The sequence below is a fragment of the Phlebotomus argentipes genome, unplaced genomic scaffold (assembly GCF_947086385.1).
Source record: "Phlebotomus argentipes unplaced genomic scaffold, Phlebotomus argentipes genome assembly contig_15, whole genome shotgun sequence".
NCBI classification, from domain to species: Eukaryota; Metazoa; Arthropoda; class Insecta; order Diptera; family Psychodidae; genus Phlebotomus; species Phlebotomus argentipes.
The window spans coordinates 11,357,227-11,381,342 of record NW_026776181.1 but is presented as its reverse complement, the minus strand read 5'-3'; the positions used below and the strand labels follow the sequence as shown (position 1 = coordinate 11,381,342).

General features: G+C 38.8%; 1 protein-coding gene across 1 annotated transcript in view; it reads left to right on the top strand.

Moving 5' to 3' along the window:
* Positions 1-24,116, top strand: part of LOC132262805 (inactive dipeptidyl peptidase 10) — a 69,982-nt gene that overhangs the window by 8,273 nt on the left and 37,593 nt on the right. The window contains exon 2 of the mRNA XM_059762235.1: positions 6,619-6,738. Within this exon, the coding sequence (XP_059618218.1) occupies positions 6,655-6,738 (84 nt within the window). The 5' untranslated portion in view covers positions 6,619-6,654. The remainder of the gene's footprint in view (positions 1-6,618; positions 6,739-24,116) is intronic.

Below are 24,116 nucleotides of genomic sequence, written 5' to 3'. Positions count from 1 at the left end.
TGTGTGGAGTTTCTTGGTTTGAGATCTCCAGTAAAGGAGGAAAACAATAGTGCAAATTGTCACGACTTTTCATATAATCACATTGTAACAAGACGATGATGGAGGAATAATAAAGAGGGTGGCAAGTGGGGCAAAAGAGGAAGTTGGAATAAAAAAGGCAAATAATGCTGTGGCTATTTCAACATGTGAATTATTTAGAGAAAAGTCTTGCCTCGTGCTGGAAATCGGGCTGGGTTTACTCAACTCTTTCTCCTAGTTTTTCCCCAACTCCCCAAAGCCAAAGATATGTTTTGGGCGCCCATAAAAAGTCGGAGCACGCAACCACTCCCTGGTCCTAAATTTTCACCCTCCCAAACAAAGCGGATTTTCCTTCTTTTTTTTCTATCTCTTGTGGAGCACTGATGAGATTTCGCTTCCGTGACAAATGGTGCTCCCTTACTATTCCTTCCCACACTAAAGACGCGGTCCCACGCCTTCACTCCTGTCGATACATCATCATAATTGGGGACTGACAGAAGGGAAAAATCAATTTAAATAGAATTAAGTCGAGCTTGTTTCGACGAGTGACATAAAATATCCTCGGAAAATTACGTGCAAAACTCCATGGCAATTAACTTCTCACCATAATTCCTTTCATGTGACGGATAATTCAATTTCCCACGAGGAGGGCGTGATAGACAGGCAAGTTGGGTGAGGCAGGGTTCGGGTGTTTTCCTGAAAGCTAGCGCTTTGCTGCATTTTCTATACAATGACATTTTCTCAGTTCCCCGTGCTCGTATTCTGTCTCTCCGCATCGCGATGTCGAATACATTTAATGGATGGGCTTTTTGACGAAAGCTTCTGCCGCACGAACATATATTTTACCAAGAAATTATAAATGCGCTTTATTTCACGGCGACAGGACTGACTTTGATGTCTGCGATTCATGGAAAAATTGATTTATACTTTTAATAAAGTGAAATGCCGAAGAAAATAATGACAAAAGGAATATGTTATAACTGTGAAATGCATTTTTTTAATTTATAGTTTAGGTAGATTTATTTTGTGTGCTAAATTAATATGAATGAATTCAAGTACTTTTCACAATGTGTTTAAACTGACACACTTTCACCCTTATTACTTCTATATTAATGATCGTAAAGTTGAAAAACCATTCATTCAATAAAAGTGTCAATATACTTCTTTAAGAGGTTTCCTCTCAATTTATTATTCTTTTAGTAGTTCACACTATATTTATGCCATAAAATTTATCTACACAGTGTTGAAAACAACATTTTCGGTAGATAAAATGACAAGACAATGGATGCTAAAATGTTTTTACGTCGCGAGCTCGTAAATTGATATGACTTATTTGACTGTGGAAAATTGCGAAGGATAGTAAAAAATGATAGAGGAAATTGCTCCATATCCTCAAGACTTTGAAAAATACTCCACTCGGTTCAACTTCATTATTGCCTGGGATTTGCAAACAGTTCGCTGCCAGAAGGGGTTCCAGAAGATTTACAGAAAAACGAGTGGTTGTGTGTTTGAAATAGCCTGCAGAAATACATCTTCCACCCCCACATATTCAAGGAGCTCAATCAAAAGAACTCATTTCTCAGCTCTTTTCATTCAGTGCACATTCGAGAAAAATGTCTCCCTTGTGTTTATGTTATAAAAGTCCTCACAGGAAAAGTCGTGAAAACACATCCTGTGGTATTGAATTATGTCCATTAGAGAGACAGATTTAATACATGGCGTTGTGCAATTGGAACTTTTGAGTTCTCTAAACTTTTGCTCTCTCTTTCTCCCTCTTTTGAATTGTGAGAAAAGTGTTGTGCTTTTGACGTCCGACTCCATGACGCCCCAGACTTTTCATTCAACTGTCGTCGCCAAGAGAAATAAAAACATTAAATAGAAAGTACGCGGGAGATAAAAAAGTTTGTGATGGAGACTCAGAAGGACACGCAACAGATGAACCCTTGATTGTTCTCGATTATTGCTGTGAATTAGAACTGTGGGAGAGAGAGCAGAAAAGTTCACTTGCGCGGACTGAAAGAGCTTCAAAAGGAGCATCATGAAAGAGTTGGTGGGCAAATCGGCGGAGACGTGGAAAGCGCAACAGTTTTCATTAACCTCAATGCACACGACATTGTGTGCGCGGATGAAAGTTCAGCGAACAAAAAGAGTGATATACACTTCACATAGTACTTAGAGGTACTAGCAGAAATACATAAGACAAGAAGAGTGCATGAAGAAAATAATTTCCGTCAATTGTAAATCTCTTGAATAACCTCCTTCCTTGCTCTGGTGATGAAAACTCTCTTGAATGATGCTTTGTAGCACAAAAGAAATGATAATTAGTAGAATATCCTAAGTCATTGTTCGCATTTGCCCACACTTGGTGTCTAGGCGGGTTTTGGAGTAGATCCACAGGGAGTCACAACCATATTCACATTCACCCGACCTTTGCCTTTCTCCTATTCAAAACAGATAAACCCGATAAACCATTGTTATAATCAGATCGTTCGTATTCACACTCGATTTCTTCCAATGCATTCATACGTTGCCACAAAAAACCCCTAGTTGTCTTGTTTTATTACTTTCCAGACTATGCTGTATTCTGTTATATGGTATTATTATTCGATAATCCTTATCATAACAGTCTTGAAAAGGGAATAAAATTTGCTTAAAAGCAATAGCGTAAGTCGGAGTCTTATGTACGTTCTTAGAGGCTTTGGAAGAAGAGCTTTCTTGAATATTAAGCATTCTCACAGAAATAGTACTTCATCACAAATTAACTACACAGCAATAATACTTCCGTAAAGAGCTTTTTATGCTGGTTTTCTGGGAAAACGAAGACTAACAAAAAGTCCCAAGTCAGCTTGCATATTGTAAAGATGCTAACGACGAAGGTGAATTTTAGAGCTGAATGCAATGTACGCACAAGAGGAAAAAGTTTTCAACGTTGAAATACACATGTATACATATTATAAAGCTCTTAAGTTCATTAAAATTGAGAAAGTAAGATGGAACTTTTATTATTGACATTGTCATTGTACATACAGATATGTACATAAAGAAACATATTTTCAGTGCTACATTTAGAATAACTAACTAAAGCATTATGCATATTTTTGCCTCGAGCAAAATTTCTGTGCAAAATTTTCACATACTTTAACTCACATGTTAAAGTATCATCCTCAAGTAAGGTACATACAATGACATAGCTTATTCCTTGCAACACTCCTTGAATCTATTCACGAGAGTGAGTATATAAGAAAAGTTCTTGATGGTTTCGCAATGTCAAATTTAAGCATGGCAGACGTGAAGAGCTCAAGAGGTGAGCGAGATTAGTAGGCAAAAGGAGAGAAAATTCCACGGTTTGTGTTTTGCATAAAAATTTCATTTCGATTACGGGGCGAATTATTGCCACCACAGGTTCCCCGTAGGTTGCCTTCACTTGAGGCCGTACTTGAGGAAGCAACAGAAAACAGGCACTCCGTGTTAACAACATTCAAGTGCGGGGGAGACACTCTGCTTATGAGGCACGTTTTTCGCCCAGCTTTCAAGATTAGACATGCGTTCAACGCCCCGAAAAAGTGCCTCGAGATTGCCACTGAGCTGTAGATTCTTTTCCCGGGACGGAGGATTAAAGATCTCCCTAAATCGGAATAATTCCTCCTCATTGGCACACTTTTCCCTGTACATTTCACTCCTATCTAACTGCGAATGACTATAAACAATTCGTGGCGAAGGAGATTATAATTTATTAACCTTGACAGACAGTGAATAAAAAGGATGCCGTCAACTTAATTCCCAGGACTAATATTCATACAAATTCCTCGGAAAATTCCTACACGCTGCGACGCACCCGCAAAAAGCATCTTTGAATTCCGGCCTAAACCACCTCCTCCATATTACGTACTATATACTTGTTTTACAATTGAGATACAGTGTGGAAACAATTTCGCCAATGATGTCCTTAATTTCGCTCCCTCTAAGTTAGTCAAGAAAGGAATTTTTATAAGAAAATACCAGCAAATTGGGACTCCTAACGGTTATAATCCATTGCCTTATCTTCCCTCCTTTAAACAACTCACACTTGAATTTAAAGCGGTTTTTCATCAATAAAGTTGTGTAAATATTTCGGTCAATAGGATAAAGTTTTGAATTGAAGGGAGTGAGAAAAATTCGTGTTCAAAGCAAAGGATTTTTAATTAAATAAAAACAAAAGGAGTTTAATTAGAGAGTCGAATTCATTTATATAAAAATTTCCCTTGATGAAAAAATGCTTTGTGCATTTCTAAACTTTTCAAATAGAGAAGAGTGGGACAAATTGCCAACGGTAAAATAAGCACCGTGTTTGTTTTCCGAACAATCCAGGGGTGATTAATAAAAATTACCTCGCATTGGCAGGTCTAAAGGAAAGTTTTCTTCACAATTTAACACGGAGGATTATTTATATCGTGATTGAATATAGATTTTGGCTATGTTTTTGGAAAGTTCTGCTAATTTTTCGGCCCAAACTGCTTCACACTTTCCTATCGTCATTTCAATGAAGCCATTCTCTTCCTCTTGTTATCAGAGTAATCCCTGTGTTACAGCTTCAGAATTAACTCACACGGCCTAATTGAAGACAGACGCCTTATTATTTTCTCACACGTTTTATGGCATCCGAAAATGAGTTGGGATTGGCAAACTTTTCACGCGCTTCCAAACTACCAATTTCCCAGGGATATCGGCCAAGAAGATAGTTCCGAGCCTCCCCGCACCATTTGATCATCAATCAGGTGGGATGAGGCATCGTCACTTTGAGATGTGTTGGCATTCCGACTGCTGTGAGAAAACGTGAACCGCATTTTGATTGAATTTTCCCCTCAAGTACGTTCAACGATCTCACGCTGAATAGCGCCTTACATGCATACCTTCGTGGCCAACAACTTGCAATGTTGTAGTGCGGTTGTAGTACATCTTCCCACAGCATTGAATTATATTTTAATATTCAAATTGAAAATTCTGTCATCTGCTATTTCGAGGGTAAGGAGCTTCTGTGGAAAGGTTACGAAGAGGGTGGAAAAAGAGTTGGGAAAATAAGAAATGCGATTTATACGGACAGCAATAAACATGTCAAGAATTTTCATATCCCCTCCCCATTGTTCCCATTTTCTCAACTGTCCTGGAAATGAGACAAACGTGTCGACAATAACACAGCAATCGAGGACACACAGAGTCCCAAAAGCATTGAGAAGTTGGGGACTTTTCTTTATTTCACTTAAATGCACTGAGAAAATTCAATGGAGAAGCCAACAAGTGAATTTTCCTCTCAGTATGAAAAAGAATTTCAAGACATTCCGGAGGATTCCCAACCACTTGAAAGCAACCTTTTGAAAAACGAGTGAATATTTCAATAAAAGCAAATTGACTTTTATTGTCAGCCTCTCGCTGTGCCTCGCATTTTTATAGTCAAAGCTAAAAGGAATTCTTCCGCAGCCACAAATGAGGTGTGAATGTAAGCACCAGCTCATTACATATTTTCTCAATATAAGTCGTGGTGGGATTTCTGGTCGAAATTTATGAAAGCTCTCTTTGCCATATAATTTCTATACAACCACTTTTTTCATTATTCATTCATTTTTTCGCACACGATATTCCACTATCACTCTCCTGCTGTTGAGGGACTGAAAACAGCTGGTGGAAACAGAGGAAAAACACGATGCCTGCGTCTACATATCTCTCCCGACGCTAGAATGGATTTTAAATTTTATGTCATGCGGATTTTCACCTCCCATTAAGGCGAATATGATGGGTGGGATGTGGAATTTGTGATAAGAGATGGGTAGAGGAAACCTCTTCATTATTTATGTGTCTGTTTTTATGCGAGGATGAAGCTTTTTTCTGCGCACAAGAGCTTTGACTTTTGGGGAAAACTTGGTAATTTATCCATACTTTTATGAAGAGCTTCTCCATACATATGTGCCATGAGACCGTTTACTGTGTCATTTCTCTGGATGTTCGCTCAGCACAGATGTATGGGAGAAGAGCTCTCACTGACTCTGAGTTCTTTAACTATTCACCACATGTGATGGTGATTCTTTCCCACAACTCTCTTATTCCTTTGGGATAAAATGAAGTGATTACGAGGGCATCACATCAACCAGATTGTCATATGAGGATGAAAAATATTGGATCATAAATAATCATGCTCACACTTTACATTTTCACTGTGTTATGCTGTGTGGCTCTCTTGAAATTCAGTGCTTTTGTGAAATATTTCCCGGGAAAAAGGACGATTGTGCAAAGCTACAGGAGGCGACAATGGGGAAGATCAATAAAAAGAGCGATGTTGTTTTTACGATACGTCTCTTTTCATGACTTGGTTCAGAGGCGGTAAAATTTATCGGGAAAATGACAATGAAGCAGACGCTTTTGAAACCTTATCTGACTGAGAACAGTTCGAAAGCTACGTAAAGGTTGTTGATTTGACGGTTGTTTGCAAATGTGAACGAGAATTAAAGAGGAGTTTTTGTCAAATCCTCTTGTAAAACAAACCCACACCAAAAGGATCATTTTTACAAATATTTTACAATGGTAACAGTGTGAGATTTATCTATAATATTTTTCTCTTTTTCTTTCCAGCCTCATTGACTATTGGATCAGTGCTGGAGCGACAAAATGCAGACAAATGTTCAGATTGATTCGAAGAACCTCCGATCATCTCCGGACCACATCAAGCGTCGTGGCCACATAACAATTGAGGTAAGCTCCTTGGGTGGAGAAAAGGAGACCATTAACACCCTCTGGCACTGTCGCAAGTGTAGATTTTTCCGTGCGATTAGTGCGAGAGAGTGCTACCATTCGCTCCATCAATTATATCCCTCGATTTTCCTTTCGGCTTATCTCTATTCCGCCAGAGAGTCATTACGGGGGGGCGGAATGGGGGATGACAAAAACTTTATACCCGGAGAGAGAGAGATACACTTTTATATCCCAATCACACTCGATATCATCTTTTTGATCGCAAGGAATTTATTTATTTCTCCCCAAATTCACATAAATTACCCGACAGGCAACCCGGAGGGGAGCTTTGGGGCTTTTGCACCCCCGCAGTGGGGATTGATGTGGAGGGGAAGTGATGGCGCAAGTTCACCCCGTGATTGCTAGATGGAGACATTGGATGGGGTTGGAAGGTGAAGAAGATGTTATATTTAGGCAGCAGCGACACAGACAATGATGGAGTGACACCAGAGGTACAAATTTACGTATCGACAGCATGGCTCTGATTAATTGGCTGAGGCTTTCCATTTCGACAAATGACGACCCCATGTCGCATTCACAGAGCAAAAGGCTAAGTGGAGTGTGACAGGGGATGTATGACAATAAATCCTGATCCCCATCCATCATGCTCCACTTCTCGTCGTGGTCCTTTTGTGCTTTGTCTATTGAGACCAGCGTCGGGGAGGAGCTCCCCTGCGGAGTAAATTGAGCCACTCCAGTGCTCAATGGAGGAGGAATTAGGGTAGACGACGAAGGTGGAGATTTGTTTTATCCCCACCGGCAGTCACAAAGAGAAATGGACTGACTTTGTCGTGACACTGCGTGAGAGACCATTATTGCCAGAGGCACAAAAGAACTGTGTCAGTGGCTTCTCTGCAAATCAGGATGGACATGCAAGTGAAGTGCTGCGTAATATGTTATTGCACTTTTGCGGTTCTGACGCAGACACTCTCAATTATCGGCTTAGTGTAAATGCCGTTCGACAAGACAAAGGGGAAATTTCATATTGGTTTTTAAATCTCGATGTTGGTGGAATTTGAAATTTAAAACTCTAGGGGATTATGAACAAAAGGGTGTCATATTATGTTATGTAATCCTTTTTAAATGAGAAATTCTTGCTAAAGTATCAGACATTCCATCAAGATTTACCTACTTTCACATTGTATACTATGAAATTGCTACTTTTTCTTCTTCTTCTGCATTTTCTAATGTTTCCAATTTTCCCCGTAAACAAACAGGAAGACTCTTCTTCGCGGTTTCTCAAAAATAACCAATTGACATGCTCACTGATGGGAATCATCTGCTGAGAGACGCCTGAGTGTTATTGTTAAATTCATCGGGCATTTTGGTAAATTAAACAAAAAATTCCGAGTAGGAATGAATACCTCTGAGCGTAATCTAAACAACGGAGTGGCATGAGCCCATATCGAATTCCCATCCAAAGCGGGGGTTGATGTGCCTTCGTCAAATTTATTCATTGTATTTTCACCCCCAGCATTACGTATTCATTACACATCTCCGCAGATGATCCCCCATTGACCCGCGTGTGCTCGGCTATTTACTGCAAAATTACATGTGTCACTTTCACATTGGGCGGCGCGGGGGAGGCGTTGAAGAATGGTTGTGCCTAATCTGCCTAATGTGTCGAGAGCACGGGCTTCAGGGCGTACTAATTGAATGCTGAGGAGATCAATCAATTGAGTGATGGATTGTACGCGCTGGTAAACAAGGACTCCTGCTGAGCTTTCGAGAGCTTCCGCTGGGAATCCCGCGAGGCGATGCCATAGCACGTTCGCAGGAGTGCAGAAGGTTACTTCCAGCTGTTGATGCACTCTTGCCTCCCCTCAGCGCGAGGGTGGCTATGGCTACGGCTCTCTCGGCTTCCCGTTGCCATGGAGCGACTCTCTCGGGCGCGCTCAGGATTCATTCATGCCGGCTCGGAAAGCTCCGCTCCACTCGGCGCCTCCACTGCCAACGTAGTGGCGTTGTTGGCTAGTCACACCTCGAGTAGTCGCACGACGGGCGCGCTTCGAGACGCACATGAGCTCCCGCAGTAATTTTTCTGGCACTATCGCTTCTTTCCCATCTCAGATCAGCGCTCCGGCCGCTCACGGACAGGCCGGGGCAGCATCTGGACATCAAAAGCCATCAATCAAGCGAGCGTTCTAAATTCCGGACAAGATATGTTCTTTTTTGCGTTCTGCGGTCAACTTGTGTGAAGATGTGATTATAGCTTCAGCTGCTTGTTCTGTGCTTTTTTGAGTTCTCCTCCTTTTGGCCAAAACATATCTCATTACATGCCCTGTAAGACTTTTGGGTGCTAATTTCGAATTAATTGAGTGATTTGCTGAGGTACTTTGCATTCACCATGAAGTCACTTAACTTTTGTGCGTCACATAAAACCAGACTCTAAAGCCGAATATGTGCCAATTACGGTAATTTAATGGATGTGTTCATAAATGATATTTTAATTAGTTTTTAGTGTTGCTCTCACACACACCCACACTCCCCTCACATTTTGTATTACACGAGGCAAAACCCCCATATTTCCACTTGAGCAACTTTCCCGCTGCGAAATGGCTATGGGTAGGGCGACATCATTGTACTGTGTGCAGTATGAACTTGACCTGTTTCAAAATTGGAGAGCAAATTCAATTCACCCTCGCATAGCCGAGGGGCCAATGTGACGTTCAGTGAGGCAGCTGAAGGTGCTCAACCCTCAGACCTCTGGACGCTCCCTTCTTCTGAGCTTAGCTTCAAACTGTTTCTGTTCTCGGGTGACTTTTTTGCACTTTATTTGGGATTTTCCAGTGAAATAATTGAATCCTGCTGTCAAAGAGAGGAGTAGAAGCTCATTTAGATAGAATATATTATTTAGATATCTTTCACCATGAAGTGTTAAGTAATCTGTTTACCTCATTTTCACCACTATTCTGGCAAAATCCCAATGAAAGTTTTACGAACTAGGCTTCATTGTTTATGCAAGTGGCATGAAACCAACTATTTGCCCAAAAGCGTCCTGATTGTTGTGATAATCAGTCCCGAGAGGAAGAAATCTCCACACCTTTCCAAATTAACCCTGGCGGAGTCCTTCGAGAAGGAGAGAGTTATCACAAAGTTAGTTACTGTTTGTCTTGTGTCAAAAATTAAATTCCCGTCATACATAATTAAACCGACATTTATGTAAGTGAATACTCACCACATATAATACGGAATATAAAGTGAATTTACCATACATAAAGAGAATGTACATTTTGACAAACTCGGTTAACAACGTTACAGAATTTCCCTTTCATCGGCAGGAAGGAGTATTAATTATTAAAATGTGACTGTTTCTCCTGCGTAGAGACCCTGAAAGAATCTACATGATGTTTTTTGCATGTGAGTCAGACGACTTGAGATCTGCTGACTTGTTCGAAATGGGAGTAGAAGAGGAAGAAAAGTGGTGACGATGCACAGTTGATTATCCTTGTTGAGAACTGCGAAGCGCACAGGGAATTACATGAAACTCTCGGCTCTCTGGAGGCACTGAAAGCTTTCCTAGCTCCGAATCACTCAAACGCAACTTGACACATTCGACTGCAAATTAATTAAGTGTATCCTCGAGTGGGGCAAAGCTCCTCAATTGGAGGCGACTTTATTGAATTTATGGCGAGTGGATTTGGTGGAAGAACCCTTGTTGAGCAAACTTGTGGCTTAAGAAAGTTTCTCTAAAGTTGACCAAATTACATTTTTCCCTTCCCAAATTCCGTGCAGATGTTCACTTGTGCTGGATGTACAGCGGATTTGCTTCTATTGACGCAATTTTCTGAGAACGTCTCTAAATGATCATTAAAGTTGATTTCCTGTAATTTTACCGCCTTCGCGCCGGATGATGCGATTGCGAAATGTCACCACAATATTTAGCAGTAATTAAATCACCCACCCGGTGATTGTAAATTGAATGAAAACGAAGAGAATAGCTGGTATTTTATTATCATTTCACTCTCTCTCTGTCTATGATTACGTAATTGGATTCTGCCTTTGGCATTTTTAATGGAATTTTCCCGACTATAGATGTGAAAGTAATTTCAAATTTTCATCAAATTCACTTCACAAAATTACACACACTGATTCAGCAGCAAGTTCAGCAGTCACCCTAAGCTGACGGGTATGTATAACACAATACTGTACCGCACCAGCCTAATGTAATTGGGAGCGGGAAATCTATAATTTGTAACCACAGGGGATTGACATGCAATTTCATTATGTTCCATAAATGGCCACCCATCTGCGCACCTTCGCAGATTCGCCCCACGAACAGGTATCACACTTCATCATCGACAACTGATGCGAATAAATGACTCACTTCTGTACATGGGCCAAGCTATGTATTCACCTCTTCTGTCTCTTTCCCCCTCACCACTCCGCCGCCCATCGACAAACACATTTGGAGATGCGAGCTCTGATAGAATATTCCGAGGGTGAATTATAACTATGGCCCAGAGGAGACCGCACACAATAAGAGCTTTAGCTCTCAAGAAATTCCACCAAGGCAACATGATTTCATCCTTGCACACTCGCTCGTCGTTTCGAGTTTCGCATTCAATAAACAAACCCAGCAAATTGCATTTCATTCCACTGACCATACAGTAGATGCATTTCTCTTCCCTCCCTTTTGCACTGGAAAAATATTTTTCTCAGCACGAGACTCATTTTCCAGCGTAAAATTTGAAACGAATGCCAGGAATGATACAAATTGCATCCCTTGTAAAATGGAATTATGTTATTATGAGAAGTTTCCGAGTGAGAGGAACTAGAATTTTGTAATCACCAAGACGATGTTCAGTTTAATGCTCTAACTACCAGAGTTTTGATTAATACTTATTAGCAGTCTAGGGAAAGTTCCTTTTGAGTTGTCACATTCTTAGCAACTATTCTCTCAACAATAGAATGCGCCTTAAATCAAACTTCCCAGATTTGTCGCTTAAGCTTAGAAGAGGAGCCTTTTCTAAATTCAATAATAATAAAGAAGTCGAACAAATTGCTCAAACTTCAACTTCTTCTTTTATGAACTATGAAGCTTCTTCATACTTTAATCGCTTATATTGGAATACATTGATTGAAACATATTGTACATACTTTGCAGAAATGCGGAGCGCAAAGCGGCTCTTAGTGAATAAATTTCCCATTTTCGCCCGAATAACGCCCAACTTTATTCCTCTATTAGCAATGTAAATTATTCAATAGTACTTCAATACTCATAAACACAAAAAGCTACATAGAAATCCAAAGTAGAATCTGTCAGCTGTTTGGAAACATGCTACAAAATATCTTCACACCGAATTTCTACGAATTTCAATCATTCCCACTGACAAATCAAGAATTTCTGAACTTTCTCCCATTGAAGAAGTAAAATAAAGCTCGCAACTCAATAACACACAGCCAACTTCAAGAAATAATAACCTATCAATCTTTTAGACTTTGCCTTTCACATTTCGATTTATTGGGAAATTGCATTGGAATTTCTTTCAGCAAATATACCAAAAGAGAATTTCTCTGAAAAATCCTATAAAATATTTATCTAGGTTCATGTGACTCGCAACGAAGCGAAAAGTTCTAAAGGGAAGAGAAGTCTTGAGAAAGTGTTGAAGATTCTTGTTTATGGCACCCATGAATATGATACGACTTTTCTCCGCATACCATAAATTCCGTATAATGAAAGATTGAAAATATTTTTTCGTCATTTAGTGAGTGTAATAAATTTTAGTAACTTGACGTTATGGTATTTTATACGATGCTTGACACCTTGCCCAAGACATACTGTTGGGAGATTTAGCACAGTTGTATATTAACTTTTTCAGCAATTCTCTCTCATGGAGGGAAATCTCAATGTTTTACGTGTAGAATATATTAAAATTTGCACAATTTTAGACTTACAACATCCGTCAAGTTCCCTTTTCATCATCTTTGAAACAATTAATTTATTCTGTCAGAGCAAAAGAAGAAATCCTCGCGGGCGGAGAGCAATATAAAAATTCCTTTCCATCTCTCCCCATGAATTAACAATTCAAATGGACAGAAACAAAGCGAAAAAAGGACGCGAAGCCATAAATTATGAGACAATCATTACAGGAGACAATTGGGTTACAATTCCCATCTTCTCGCATCTTTTCATTGGGTTTTTGCATATCAGACTATGTTTCCTTGTCGTTGTCTTTTCCGGGTGCTGAGGTTGGCGAATTGGGGCGATGTGGGTTTCTTGTTCCATTGGATTTGGGGTTTTCGCCCAAATTGAGAAATATATCGAATTCAATGAACTCCGCATAAGGTTTCAATCCTTTCTCGGGCAATCGCCACAGCACCCTTTATATATTCTTCGATATTAAATTTCACCATGGGAGGCCATAGTGGAAAATCGATTAAATATTTCATATTTACTCAAGTGTTATGGGGAGGAAAACTTTGTAGTGAAACTTCCTCATGGAAAAATGATGCCCTTATCAAATGGCGCTGTCTTTGAGAAACCCTTCGCCAAGAATGTCCTCTCGTTTTGACATTATTCAAATTCTACCCCGCAACAGAATGCAACGCAACTTTTGCTTTCTCCACGCCAAACTTTGTCGCCTCCACTGAGTTGTTGTGTACTTAGTTATAATCAAGGAAATGCTTTCAAACTCACCCCAGATGGTTAAATCCAAGGTTAAATCTTCGCAGCCACGAACTCTGCACGAGTGTAGTTGTCAATGGATGGGAATTTTGAAAACTTTCCATCACATTTCCAGCTTTCAGATACGGATTATAATTCATTAAAGAGTTGTTGAGCTCTTCATTTACTCCTATGTACAGTTGGCAGAAGTTAAGCGGGAGAAATCTCCGCATGAAGCTCGGGGAATTAATGTTTAGTGGAGGATGAGCATAAAAGAAAATAGGGAGATTGTGCAGTATTCGTGGAGGGATATTTTTAATAAAATCCACAACTTAATATTCTTTTATATGCCATAATCCCCAACTTAAGAGAGCTTTACGTCAAAAATATCGCACGCTCCCTTCTTGTGCAGTCCCCGCATGGGTATTTATGACTCCATACGTGGTGTGTATTAAAGCGGGAGAATCGGATTATCATAATGAGGAATCTGTTCACGGCAAATGTGGCAACGCCATGAGTTACGACGACTTGAGGAGTCGTGATTTGATCGAGAAGAGAAGCCGATAGCGTCGGATTATGTCGAAATTTCATAGCAAAGCTGGATGTAGGGCTCTGCCAAACGACAAGTATGAGGTCAATTTACCGAGAATATAGACAAAATGTTATGATTTCGACGAGAAAAGTCGAATGTAGACCACATAAATTGATTTTCCTTCCATTTCTGCTAATGAAACATAATAATTCCACTAAAATTCGCCTCATAGCTCAACCAACATCCCTCTCTTAATTAATTTTCTTCGCTTACTGCGGCCGAGAAAGTTGTACAGATCTTTTTTCCAACCTCTGCAAGACGTCACTTGCATTTTGAGTGAAGCAACAGCATCTCACTGAAAACTTCCCTTGAGCAAGCTCACCACGAACACACACAATTCTACAATAGGATGAAAATTTCTTTCAGCGAAACAGCAGATTCTGTGCGATATCATGAATATGTCTTATACTTGGACGAACTCTTGTGCAAATCAACACTGACGCGATGGATTTTTCCATGAGCCAAGTATTTTTTATATACGAACCGGATAGAGAGAAAGATAAATATTTTTTTACAATGTAAAAAGTGTGAAGACTCTCAAGTGTTTGGAAAGTGGAAGTATATTTTTATACTAAGGGTGTGAGAAGCGGAAAATTTGTAACGCAGACAGGAAACATATACAAAGTAAACAAGTTAACAAGAATCAAGGCTTTGGGAGCTCCGAATTTTTACTCAGTGGAAGGAGAGATCGAGAGTTTGCCTCCGGGACGTGAACCACTTAAACTGCCAAGGATATGACAACGGGAGCGGCCATCGGAGACACATCAGTTCCATCCGCTGTTCGTCCGCCGAATGCCCATCCTGAAGGTGAAATGGACGCCCTCCTGCTCGGCCGGACAAGGGTGAGTGGCCAAGAAGTTTGTCACTTGTCCCCAAGATCCTCCGTTCTGACTCTAAAAATACCTTCATGAGCACAGCCGAGGAGAAAAACGTGCCTTTGCGCTCTTTTCCCACCACCAACTCTTATCACAATTTCACGCTCCCTCAACCATTCCCGCCCTCGTCACTCGAAGTGAAAATTCAGAGCCTAGAACACCGGGCCATTATCTCAATTTTCCGGTTCGTACTGAAATATGATTTTATTCTTGGCGGAATCAAGCCCCGGAGGCTCAGCAATAACGAGTAATTTATGGGATCCATTTTTAAATTAAGGAATTAGCTGGCAAAAAATACACCTAAGCACTTTTTTCGGCAAATGTTTGCGAGAGTGCCAACAGTCCACGAGGCAGATCTCCACATGGGACCAAATGATAAGGATAAGGTCTTCTTCGCGGTGAGATGAATTTGGGGAGATTATATTGTGAAATTGACAGAGTCTCGGGAAATCTTTTATTCCACTCCATTTCTCACATTTCCACTTTAAGACTTTAAACAAAACTTTACCCACAGTGTTTATAAAATATGGTTAACTGAGGCAGGAAAGTGAAAGGTTGAAATGGTTGATACATTATTAAAATGGTTTTCTACGATAAAAGGGTATTTTGCTTTCATAATGAGAATTAAAAAAAATGGTACTACATATATGTAGGTGATTGGGTAATTTTCCTGTAATTAATACTGAATTTACCAATCAACCAGTTTTCTACTCACATATGTAAATAAATATGTGTAAAAACCCATTTTTCATTTTCACTGTGGTGAAACTCCATGCATTTTTTATATAGTTTTTATGTGAAGTAGGTAACAAATGGCAATTTAATTCTTTTGTTGACTGATTCCACTCATAGCAGTGGTTTGTTTGTTCAAAATTCAATTTCAACGACAAATATCGGCATGAGAATGCAATTTTCGCATGAGATCTCAAAGATATAATAACAAATACCATTCACAATATTGTGCTTATGTGCGGTATTTCTATTCATACAATATTGAAGTAAGCATTTTTGAAATTCCCAATTGGATGAGTTATAACCATGCAGGCACTTCTGAATTGCCATGGAAATTCCATAAACCACAGAAATTGCATTTTTCGCAGACAATTCCATTCAATCTTTCATAGTATTTTTTCTCTCAAAATTCTGTACTAGTTTTATTTATTTAACCATCAATTCCTCCATTATTGGTACATCCTGGAATCTCATCAATCTTCTCTGAACAACCACATTTTCATGCAAGATCAATCCTTCCATTCACCTGTCCCTCTTTCGGCCACAACCACGAACAGTCAATTCTAAATTTACTACAAATTGGCAACATAGGCTCGTGGCTTCGGATGTTTGGCATCCTTCAATTGAAAGCCAATATCTGGCCGCAGAAGGTACGTGACGGGAATTTCCAAAGAACCCAACACCATTGAGTTGCGAAAGGAAATTTGAATGTTGTCCAATTTGCTCCGCTTCTCTCGCAGCACTGCACGCAAATTTCCACCCAATAGGGATGTTTTATGTGTATAGTGTCTTCCAATTTATTGTGTACACACTCTAGCCATGGTTTAATCCAATTTGCCGTAATGATTTTCATGGGTTTTCTCAATCGCATAACCATTAGAGCGAACATCACACATTTACTAACATTAACGTGCACTCTAAAAAATTCTTTAATCGAGAAAGATTTTGCTAATATGTACATATTTTTTGAAGACTACATATTTAACTAGCTTGCGTGGGATTTCAAAGAGAATTTAATCAATGCAATTTATTCATGTCGTTTTTATCTATGATTTATGAATTTTTGCCGAAATTTCTCATAAAGCTCATATAAAATCCACTGTTTTTTCTAAGTACAAGTGGTTAAAGTGCTTTTGCCACCAATTTCACCCCAACAATCAATGTCTGATGATATTTAAGCACATCAGAGCCTTTCCCTGAGCAGGAAGCAAATGTGGTCATCGTAAACCACGAAACCACTCGTATTTGAAATTAGAGTAAATTCTGCCAACGTTCTCACGGCGGAAGAGGGTAATTTCATCCATTTCCCGTACCCCAAACAGGGACAAAAAATCCGTTTGCAGAGGAGGAGTAAATGGATGAATAGCAGGAAGTTACATTAGAATTTTTATTGCCTTGTTCGCGGCCATTATTTTCATAAAGCGCCACAGCAAAAAAAAAATTTAGGCAAACTTTTTAAAGTCAATTTTGCCTACAAGAGCTCCCCATCTTGCGATTAAATCTACTAAGCGAGGGTGATAAGGGTGGAGAGAGGGAGAAAGAGAGAGTTTTCATGGCGAAAAAGGTGTGGAAATGGTAGAAATTTCCATTTCTTTCACGTAGACGCACCCCTAAACGCGTGACAACCTCCTGAGACAATATCTATTGAATCGTGTGTGGGTGATCCATCACGAGGGTACCTCCAATTTGGAGTGTATTGCTCTGTTATCAATGACAAGTGGCACGAGGAATGACACACCCTGTCGGCTGGAAAGGGTCCATGTGTAGTATGCTGATGACTTTGACTTTCTTTGTCACACTCATCCGATTGACGGATTGACTGATGTTGCGGGGAGAATTATTTTGTACTTTTCAGTCTTCTGTCCTCACTCCATATTCTCACTGTGATATGAATTCAATCCACCAAACAATCAAATTTGATCTAATCTCCCTCTCTCGGATCCTCGAAGATTCCCACCCCGCCTCGATGATATGAGCGCAGTAATAAAATTCTTTATGATCTCTCCTCGTCACTTTTTGTGTGCCTCATCGGCCCGGGAAGATGCCGACACCATGGAAAATCCCCGAGAGAGAGTATGACATGGAAAAAAATTCCTCGAAGGAGGATAAACATTTTCATGATATAATGGAGGACAAATTATGTCATCAATGGAATTTTATTATCACCCATGCCTTTGTTATTAATGACACTGAGTATCGATGCGGAAAATATGAACGTGAAAATTACCAATAATACTGGGTAGTTTGTGTCTCTTATGAGCCCATAAAAAATTCATTCCACAAGATGCGAAAGTTTTCCTCTCTGATCCCAAAATGGGGAAATCCACTGGAGTACAGCTCGTGAAAGGGTTGTATGACTTTTGCTCAGCAGGAAAATGTGCCACCACTTAAAATTCCTCATAAAATGAACAGTTTTCCAGCAATTTGCATTGCACAATGAATATTTTAGTGAATGTTTCCAGAGGCACTTACCTGCCCATAAAAACTCTTGACGATGAACTCTCATAATGCATTTTGTCGACTTAAGAATTATATTAAATGCCATATGGTGAAACATAGAGTACATAACTCGTTGGCATCTGTGAAATTTGTATAGAGATATTGGTAATATACAGCATAATGTGATTATTTCCCTATTAAAAATCACATTATTTGAACTCAGTTGTCTCTCCAATTGCCAATAAACAAAGTCTAGCAGTATAAACAGATTTATTCCAATGCACATCTGTGAAATTGCAGATATATTTGAAATTTTTGTTATCTTCAGTCAATTGTATAAATCGAATAATATATTATATCAGATTTGACATTAAAACTAATTCTTGTCTGAAATTTGCAATAAATGCATTGCTTTAAAATCTCCGGAGAATGTCTGATTGCAAAATTCCTGATATCTTCATAGTTTTAACATTGAAATCTGCCCGAGAATGCCACTCCTTGTCATGTTCCTTGCAGCATTAAGCAATATTAAGTTGCATGGAATCAAACTTTGTCATGAGAATTCCACGAAAGGTCAAATTATGTTAATGGTGCCTTAAACATTGTGAATTCCAGTTCAAAAATGACATCATCCTCTAAGGCATTTAGGAAATATCTCGTGAACCCTTTTCGTACATCGTTATTGGCAAATCTTGGATATTTAATGATAATTTTAAATGAATAGAGAAAAAGGTGAAATGATAGCGAGTTTCGCTTGCACAATGTATGTTATTCGGAGCCTGAAAATTACATTATTAACACAGCTTTATATTGAAGATGAAAATCTAACACACATATTATAGAGAATTATATTTTGTGAGTTTGTTTTCCTATATCAAAACACCAGTCTGACTCTGGAGTAAGAAGGAAAGACCATCAATAATTCAGTGGCATCCCCAAGAAGACCTGTCCGCCGCGTGTTGACAGGATACTAATGAATAAATACGAGATAAATAATGCATCCCGTGGCGAACATGGGACAGAAACACGTGCTCGTATGATGTTTCTATCAATTTTCACACATTATTACCTTGAAATTGCCAGTGCCTATTATATCGATTGACAAAATATGTGCCCGGAGTGTCAGAGAAATGGGTCAAATTTGAATTTAGAGAGATAAACATAAGGGAGTGTAGAATCTCTTCAAATATTCAACAAGAGACAAGATCCTAGCTGTGGAATTCCTCGAGGGCTGCCACACTGTATTAAATTCTACCCTGTGGCACGAAAGACACAGACAATATTGATATAAATGTTGAATGTGTCACTTTATGGGACAATTTATCTCTCAGTGCGCCATCCACCCAACAAATCTTGCATATGTATGACTTTCGCGTAGGGAATTTCTTCTGATTCACTGGCAAATCTCCTAGATTTCATGTTTATTCAGAATTGTCTGTCCTTAGACAGGATTTTCGAGTCATGACCTAATTTTCCTTTATGCATCCCTAACATTTCTTTGATGCTGATTTCATGTTCAAAGGGGCGCAAAAGTGAAGGAAAAGAGCAACATAGAAACACTAAACTTATCAAGGAAATCCCGCCTTTGTGCCACGTTTTCGTTTGAATGCCATGGCAAAATCTGTTTTACAGAATGGCTTTTCTATAAGGACACGGCGTGAATTGAGCAAAAGTCTTTATGTGTTCTCTGCTTTTTTCCCATTTTTCCTCGATACACTCACAAAATTGCGAAGTGTATGCTGAAAATGACAGAATTGTGAGAATTTGACATTTTTTCGAGTGTAATTTTCGCCTGCCACCCAACATTTTTCCACCCTCCAGGTTCCCCCGGTTTCCCATGGCAAATTGCTCTGAGGGTGGATGGTGCGAGAAGAAAAAGTCTCTCTTCCATCGTGATAAATTTCATTCTCTCGGCTATTTGTGTAAATAATTCATACGCTCGTATCAAAATTATCATCACTGCCAGTGATTATTGAGGTATCTTCCAGCCAATCCCTCCGTTTCTAAATTTCAGACTTTCCGCTTCATTTAGAATTCCGCTGTAATTGCATTTCAGGCGTCCTCGCATCTTATATTGCTTGTGTTCATGCCGAAGTTTAAGAGCAACTGAAGTGAAAGTTTAATTGGGAAAAATTGGATGAAAACCTCAAAGTGCCAAGGGTTTTAGAAATCTGTGCCTGTAGCTGGACTCTAATCTGAAATTCGACGTGAAAATACAATCACCGACTCTGTAGCTTTAGCTTTCAAGGTGTATTTGAATATTTTAATGGGTGGAAAATCTTTTAATTTCCCTGAAAGCTTTTTATTGGATTTTGCCTTTTATTTTAAAACAGCGGCAATTGAATTACACCAGCAATGGAAGTATATTTTCCTCGAGGAATTTTTAAAAATGAACCGAAATGCGCAGAAATTTCCCCTCATCTCAGACACAATCCGTTACAGAAAAACTGTTATACTGTTGAACTTTCAAGGAAGTTGAATTTAAACGGTTTATATCTCCAATACGGTTTTCACAGATGAGAGAATTTAATACACTTTGTTAATCAATTCACCTCGTAAAATGCTCAAACAAGCTCAGATAACCATAAATCTGTGCAAAATGAATTGTTTATTTAAGTATGAACTTTTATGAGGATTTTATTGCACTGTCTTCATTTTTCGCAAGTTTGCATTAAGTCCATTCATTTCCTTCAACATTTACCATTATGTTTCCTTACATTGTTGTTTTTATATTGCAATATTTTAAAGAAGATATGGTAATGGTAAATAAAAATGTTTAAAATAAATAAAACAATGAGAAATATGTATACATTTCTCTGTTTTAATTCGATATTGCTGCCAGTATTTTTATATGTGGTTTCATAAATTTGCATTTAATTTTTCAATAAAACCATTATTTCCATTCGACCATTTGTGTAACATTAAATTGGTGAATATCCAATAATTTAATTATCTGGATCAACCTCATATTTATGCAATGTTCACTGAATAATATTTTGTAAATTAGCTAGCAACTAACAATGACATGCGTTTATGTGAAAACATCCATATATAACATATAAAGGTAATCAGTCAATTTTACCAGTATTATATCTAACTATTATCTCTCTTGTTAATTGCAATTCACAGTGAGAAATGACCTTATTAAATTCGCAAACATATCAATAGCCATTGTATGCCAAATAACAATTCGTGAAGTACAATTTCTCAGGTATCTCGCAAGGAGAGCTCTTAAAGTGAAATAGGTGAAATTTGATTCCATCGAGAGCCAAGAAGTCTCCACGTTTCACCCTCTTTTTCTTCGTGACAAATACTCTCGACGGTGTAAGATTCCGTGGAGCCACAGCGTGCGACGTGGTGATAAAAATGTGGAGTCAAAATAGAGTGTTATTGGTTGAAAAGTTTGTCCTTAGGTAATCCTATATTGTTGTCAATTGGGGTGAATTTATGGATATAAAAAATCACACATGCAGAGACACGAGAAATTTGACAAAACAGCCATTAGTTTTAATTTTCATAAAGTGTTAGACGAGTTTAATTACTCAAATTGGGATTTCTCGTGTGCGAACTTGTTGGTCTAATGAACACTCTCCATATAAGGGTGACGAGGAGAGCTTTTCCAGAACACAGCCAAGAGTGAGAACTTTTTGCCGCTGACGATGCTCCATGTGCCACGGAGAACTCTGGCACACAGTATTGTACACACGAATATCTGTTACAAGATAGGAGACAACATTTGCACATTTGGGAGATATTAAAAGACATAAAGTCCAGGACATCCGACGACAGTTTCGCCACTCTGCATGTGAAATGCTGCACAGATAATCGTGGGGTGTAATTACATTTCTCCAGAGGAACGCTCTTTGATATATTTAATTACAGAGTTTTCATCGCGTGCATTTGGTCGAGTTTTAAAACACCCCAAAAATATCCCTGTGAAATATACACAAAAACCAGATGCTGTGTTTCATATCAGCCACAGCTAATTGCGCAAGTAGCCAAAACAATCATTCAACAGACGGCGTAGCAAAATGCAATTGCTGCCAGTCGCATCTAATTCCGGTTAAATCCTCTGGAGAACCAACAATGCCTCTCTCGCTCTAACTCTTTGAGAAATGTTCTGGCAGAATGGTTGTATTTTGTTGGCAACAAATGCGCAGGAAGACTTGAGTAATTCAGCGAACTCTCAAGCATGGCGGTACAAGCAAACTGCATTCCTTCGTCTGAAGTTGCTCTGAGGCGAATGGGATTGCAAAGGCGGCAGAGAAACCAAATAATTCCCAAGGGGTAAATATGTGGCGCAATCACGATTCACAGAGAACGCAATCTTCGCAATCTGAAGCGTAATCCACAATCCCTATTAGAAAAGGACGTGATAAGCAAACGATCAAGGCTAGCTTATGGGTGAGCTGAGCGACGCAACCAACTCGAAATGTGACCAATCAGACCAACCCCATTTTTTACCAAAAAATTCAAACCTTCATAACTCGGGTTCTACGGTATTGATAAAAAAAAGATAATCACATTTCGGAAACGTCTCAATCTGGACTATCAAAGTATCCAAAAATTTTGTTCAAAATAGTTTGAACTTGGAACAAAAATTTTTTACTTAAAAATTAAATTATTTTAACACTAGCGCCTCTAGCATTGATCAGACAAACTTCTAATGTTGGAATTTCTTGGGATCCATTAGGATTTATTTGGATACATACATTAGGATATTTTAGGATTCCTTGGGAATCATTGGGATATATTAGGATTCCTTCGGATATATTAGGATTCTTTGGGATTCCCTGTGATATATTGGTATATCAATCATACCAATCTTCGCAATTCGGGTTCACTCAGAGTGACACATGTTTACCCCTTGATAATTCCTCTTGCGTTGCCATATCAACTGTAAGGCATCAGGGATGATTATATAAGTTCTCGAAAGGTGTATCTAATATTTTTCATTATAAAAATTGTATTAAAGTACGGAATGACAAAACATTCTGTGTGTTGTGAAATTTCTCTACAAAACTTAATTGTTAAGTGAGTGCTTTAGCTATTATCCTTTAAATGGGTCGTCTAATCTACTCGCTGTGAAAAATTAAAGTCTCCACGGTATTATTTGTGAAAGCTGCCGTGAAAGCTCTTCCATAAATATTGAAAGTAATTAAAAACTATGTTCTCAGAGCAAGCAGTGTGAAAGAAAAATAAGGATGGAAACCACATGAATTTCATGTTCACCCAGGAAAGAAAATGTTTTAATTATAGCGCACATAAGAGATAATTTCTATTAATTTTTCATAACTTGACTTATTTCTTTTCTGTTAGACTAATTATAGCTTGTGACAGAGTAAATTATTTATCTAAGAAACAGTGAGAAGAAAATAGCAATTAATAACTTTAGTCACAATGTAAGCACAGAAAGCTCTATGAAATTTTGCCATTTGACTACTTTTGTCAACAAAATATCTGCATTGTCCGCTGTCGCATGCGCCAGCAACACTTGTCCCTATTCAAATTCACTCAGCATTCTCTCGCACTTATTTAAAGTCAATGAAGCTGATTTTCTTCACAGATTTGTCACAACATACTTCATGGATATATGTATGTATGTCAAAGATATCTCCTAAGCAATTGAGTAAACAAGACAATCAATTGTTCGCTATGCATTAATAATTCCATCCAATACTAACTGTTCTGCATTCGTGATAGCAACCAATTAAACCATATATTTATTGCCTGTTGATTTATATGATTGTCTTTGGCCGCTTTGGCCATATGTCTATGCCTTGCCCCATAACAAGGGGATTCTCGGAGTAAAGTGATAACAGGGAAATTTGTCCGTGGGCAAGGACATCTCTATGCCAATTTTCTCTCTCGACAACAAATTTTGCGTTCTCTCTCTCTCACGGAAAATATTCTTTCGTTACATTTTATGACTCATTCCACCTTCAGGCGATGCGAAGGAAAAACTGCGGGAAGAATGAGGAATGGATTGAAAAGAAATTCACTTGGAGGGATTCCTTAGATTGTTGGAGCTTTTCTTCTCGTTCAGGCGCCAATGAAGGGAGAATTTATAAAAAGTTCTTTTTTTTCACAAATG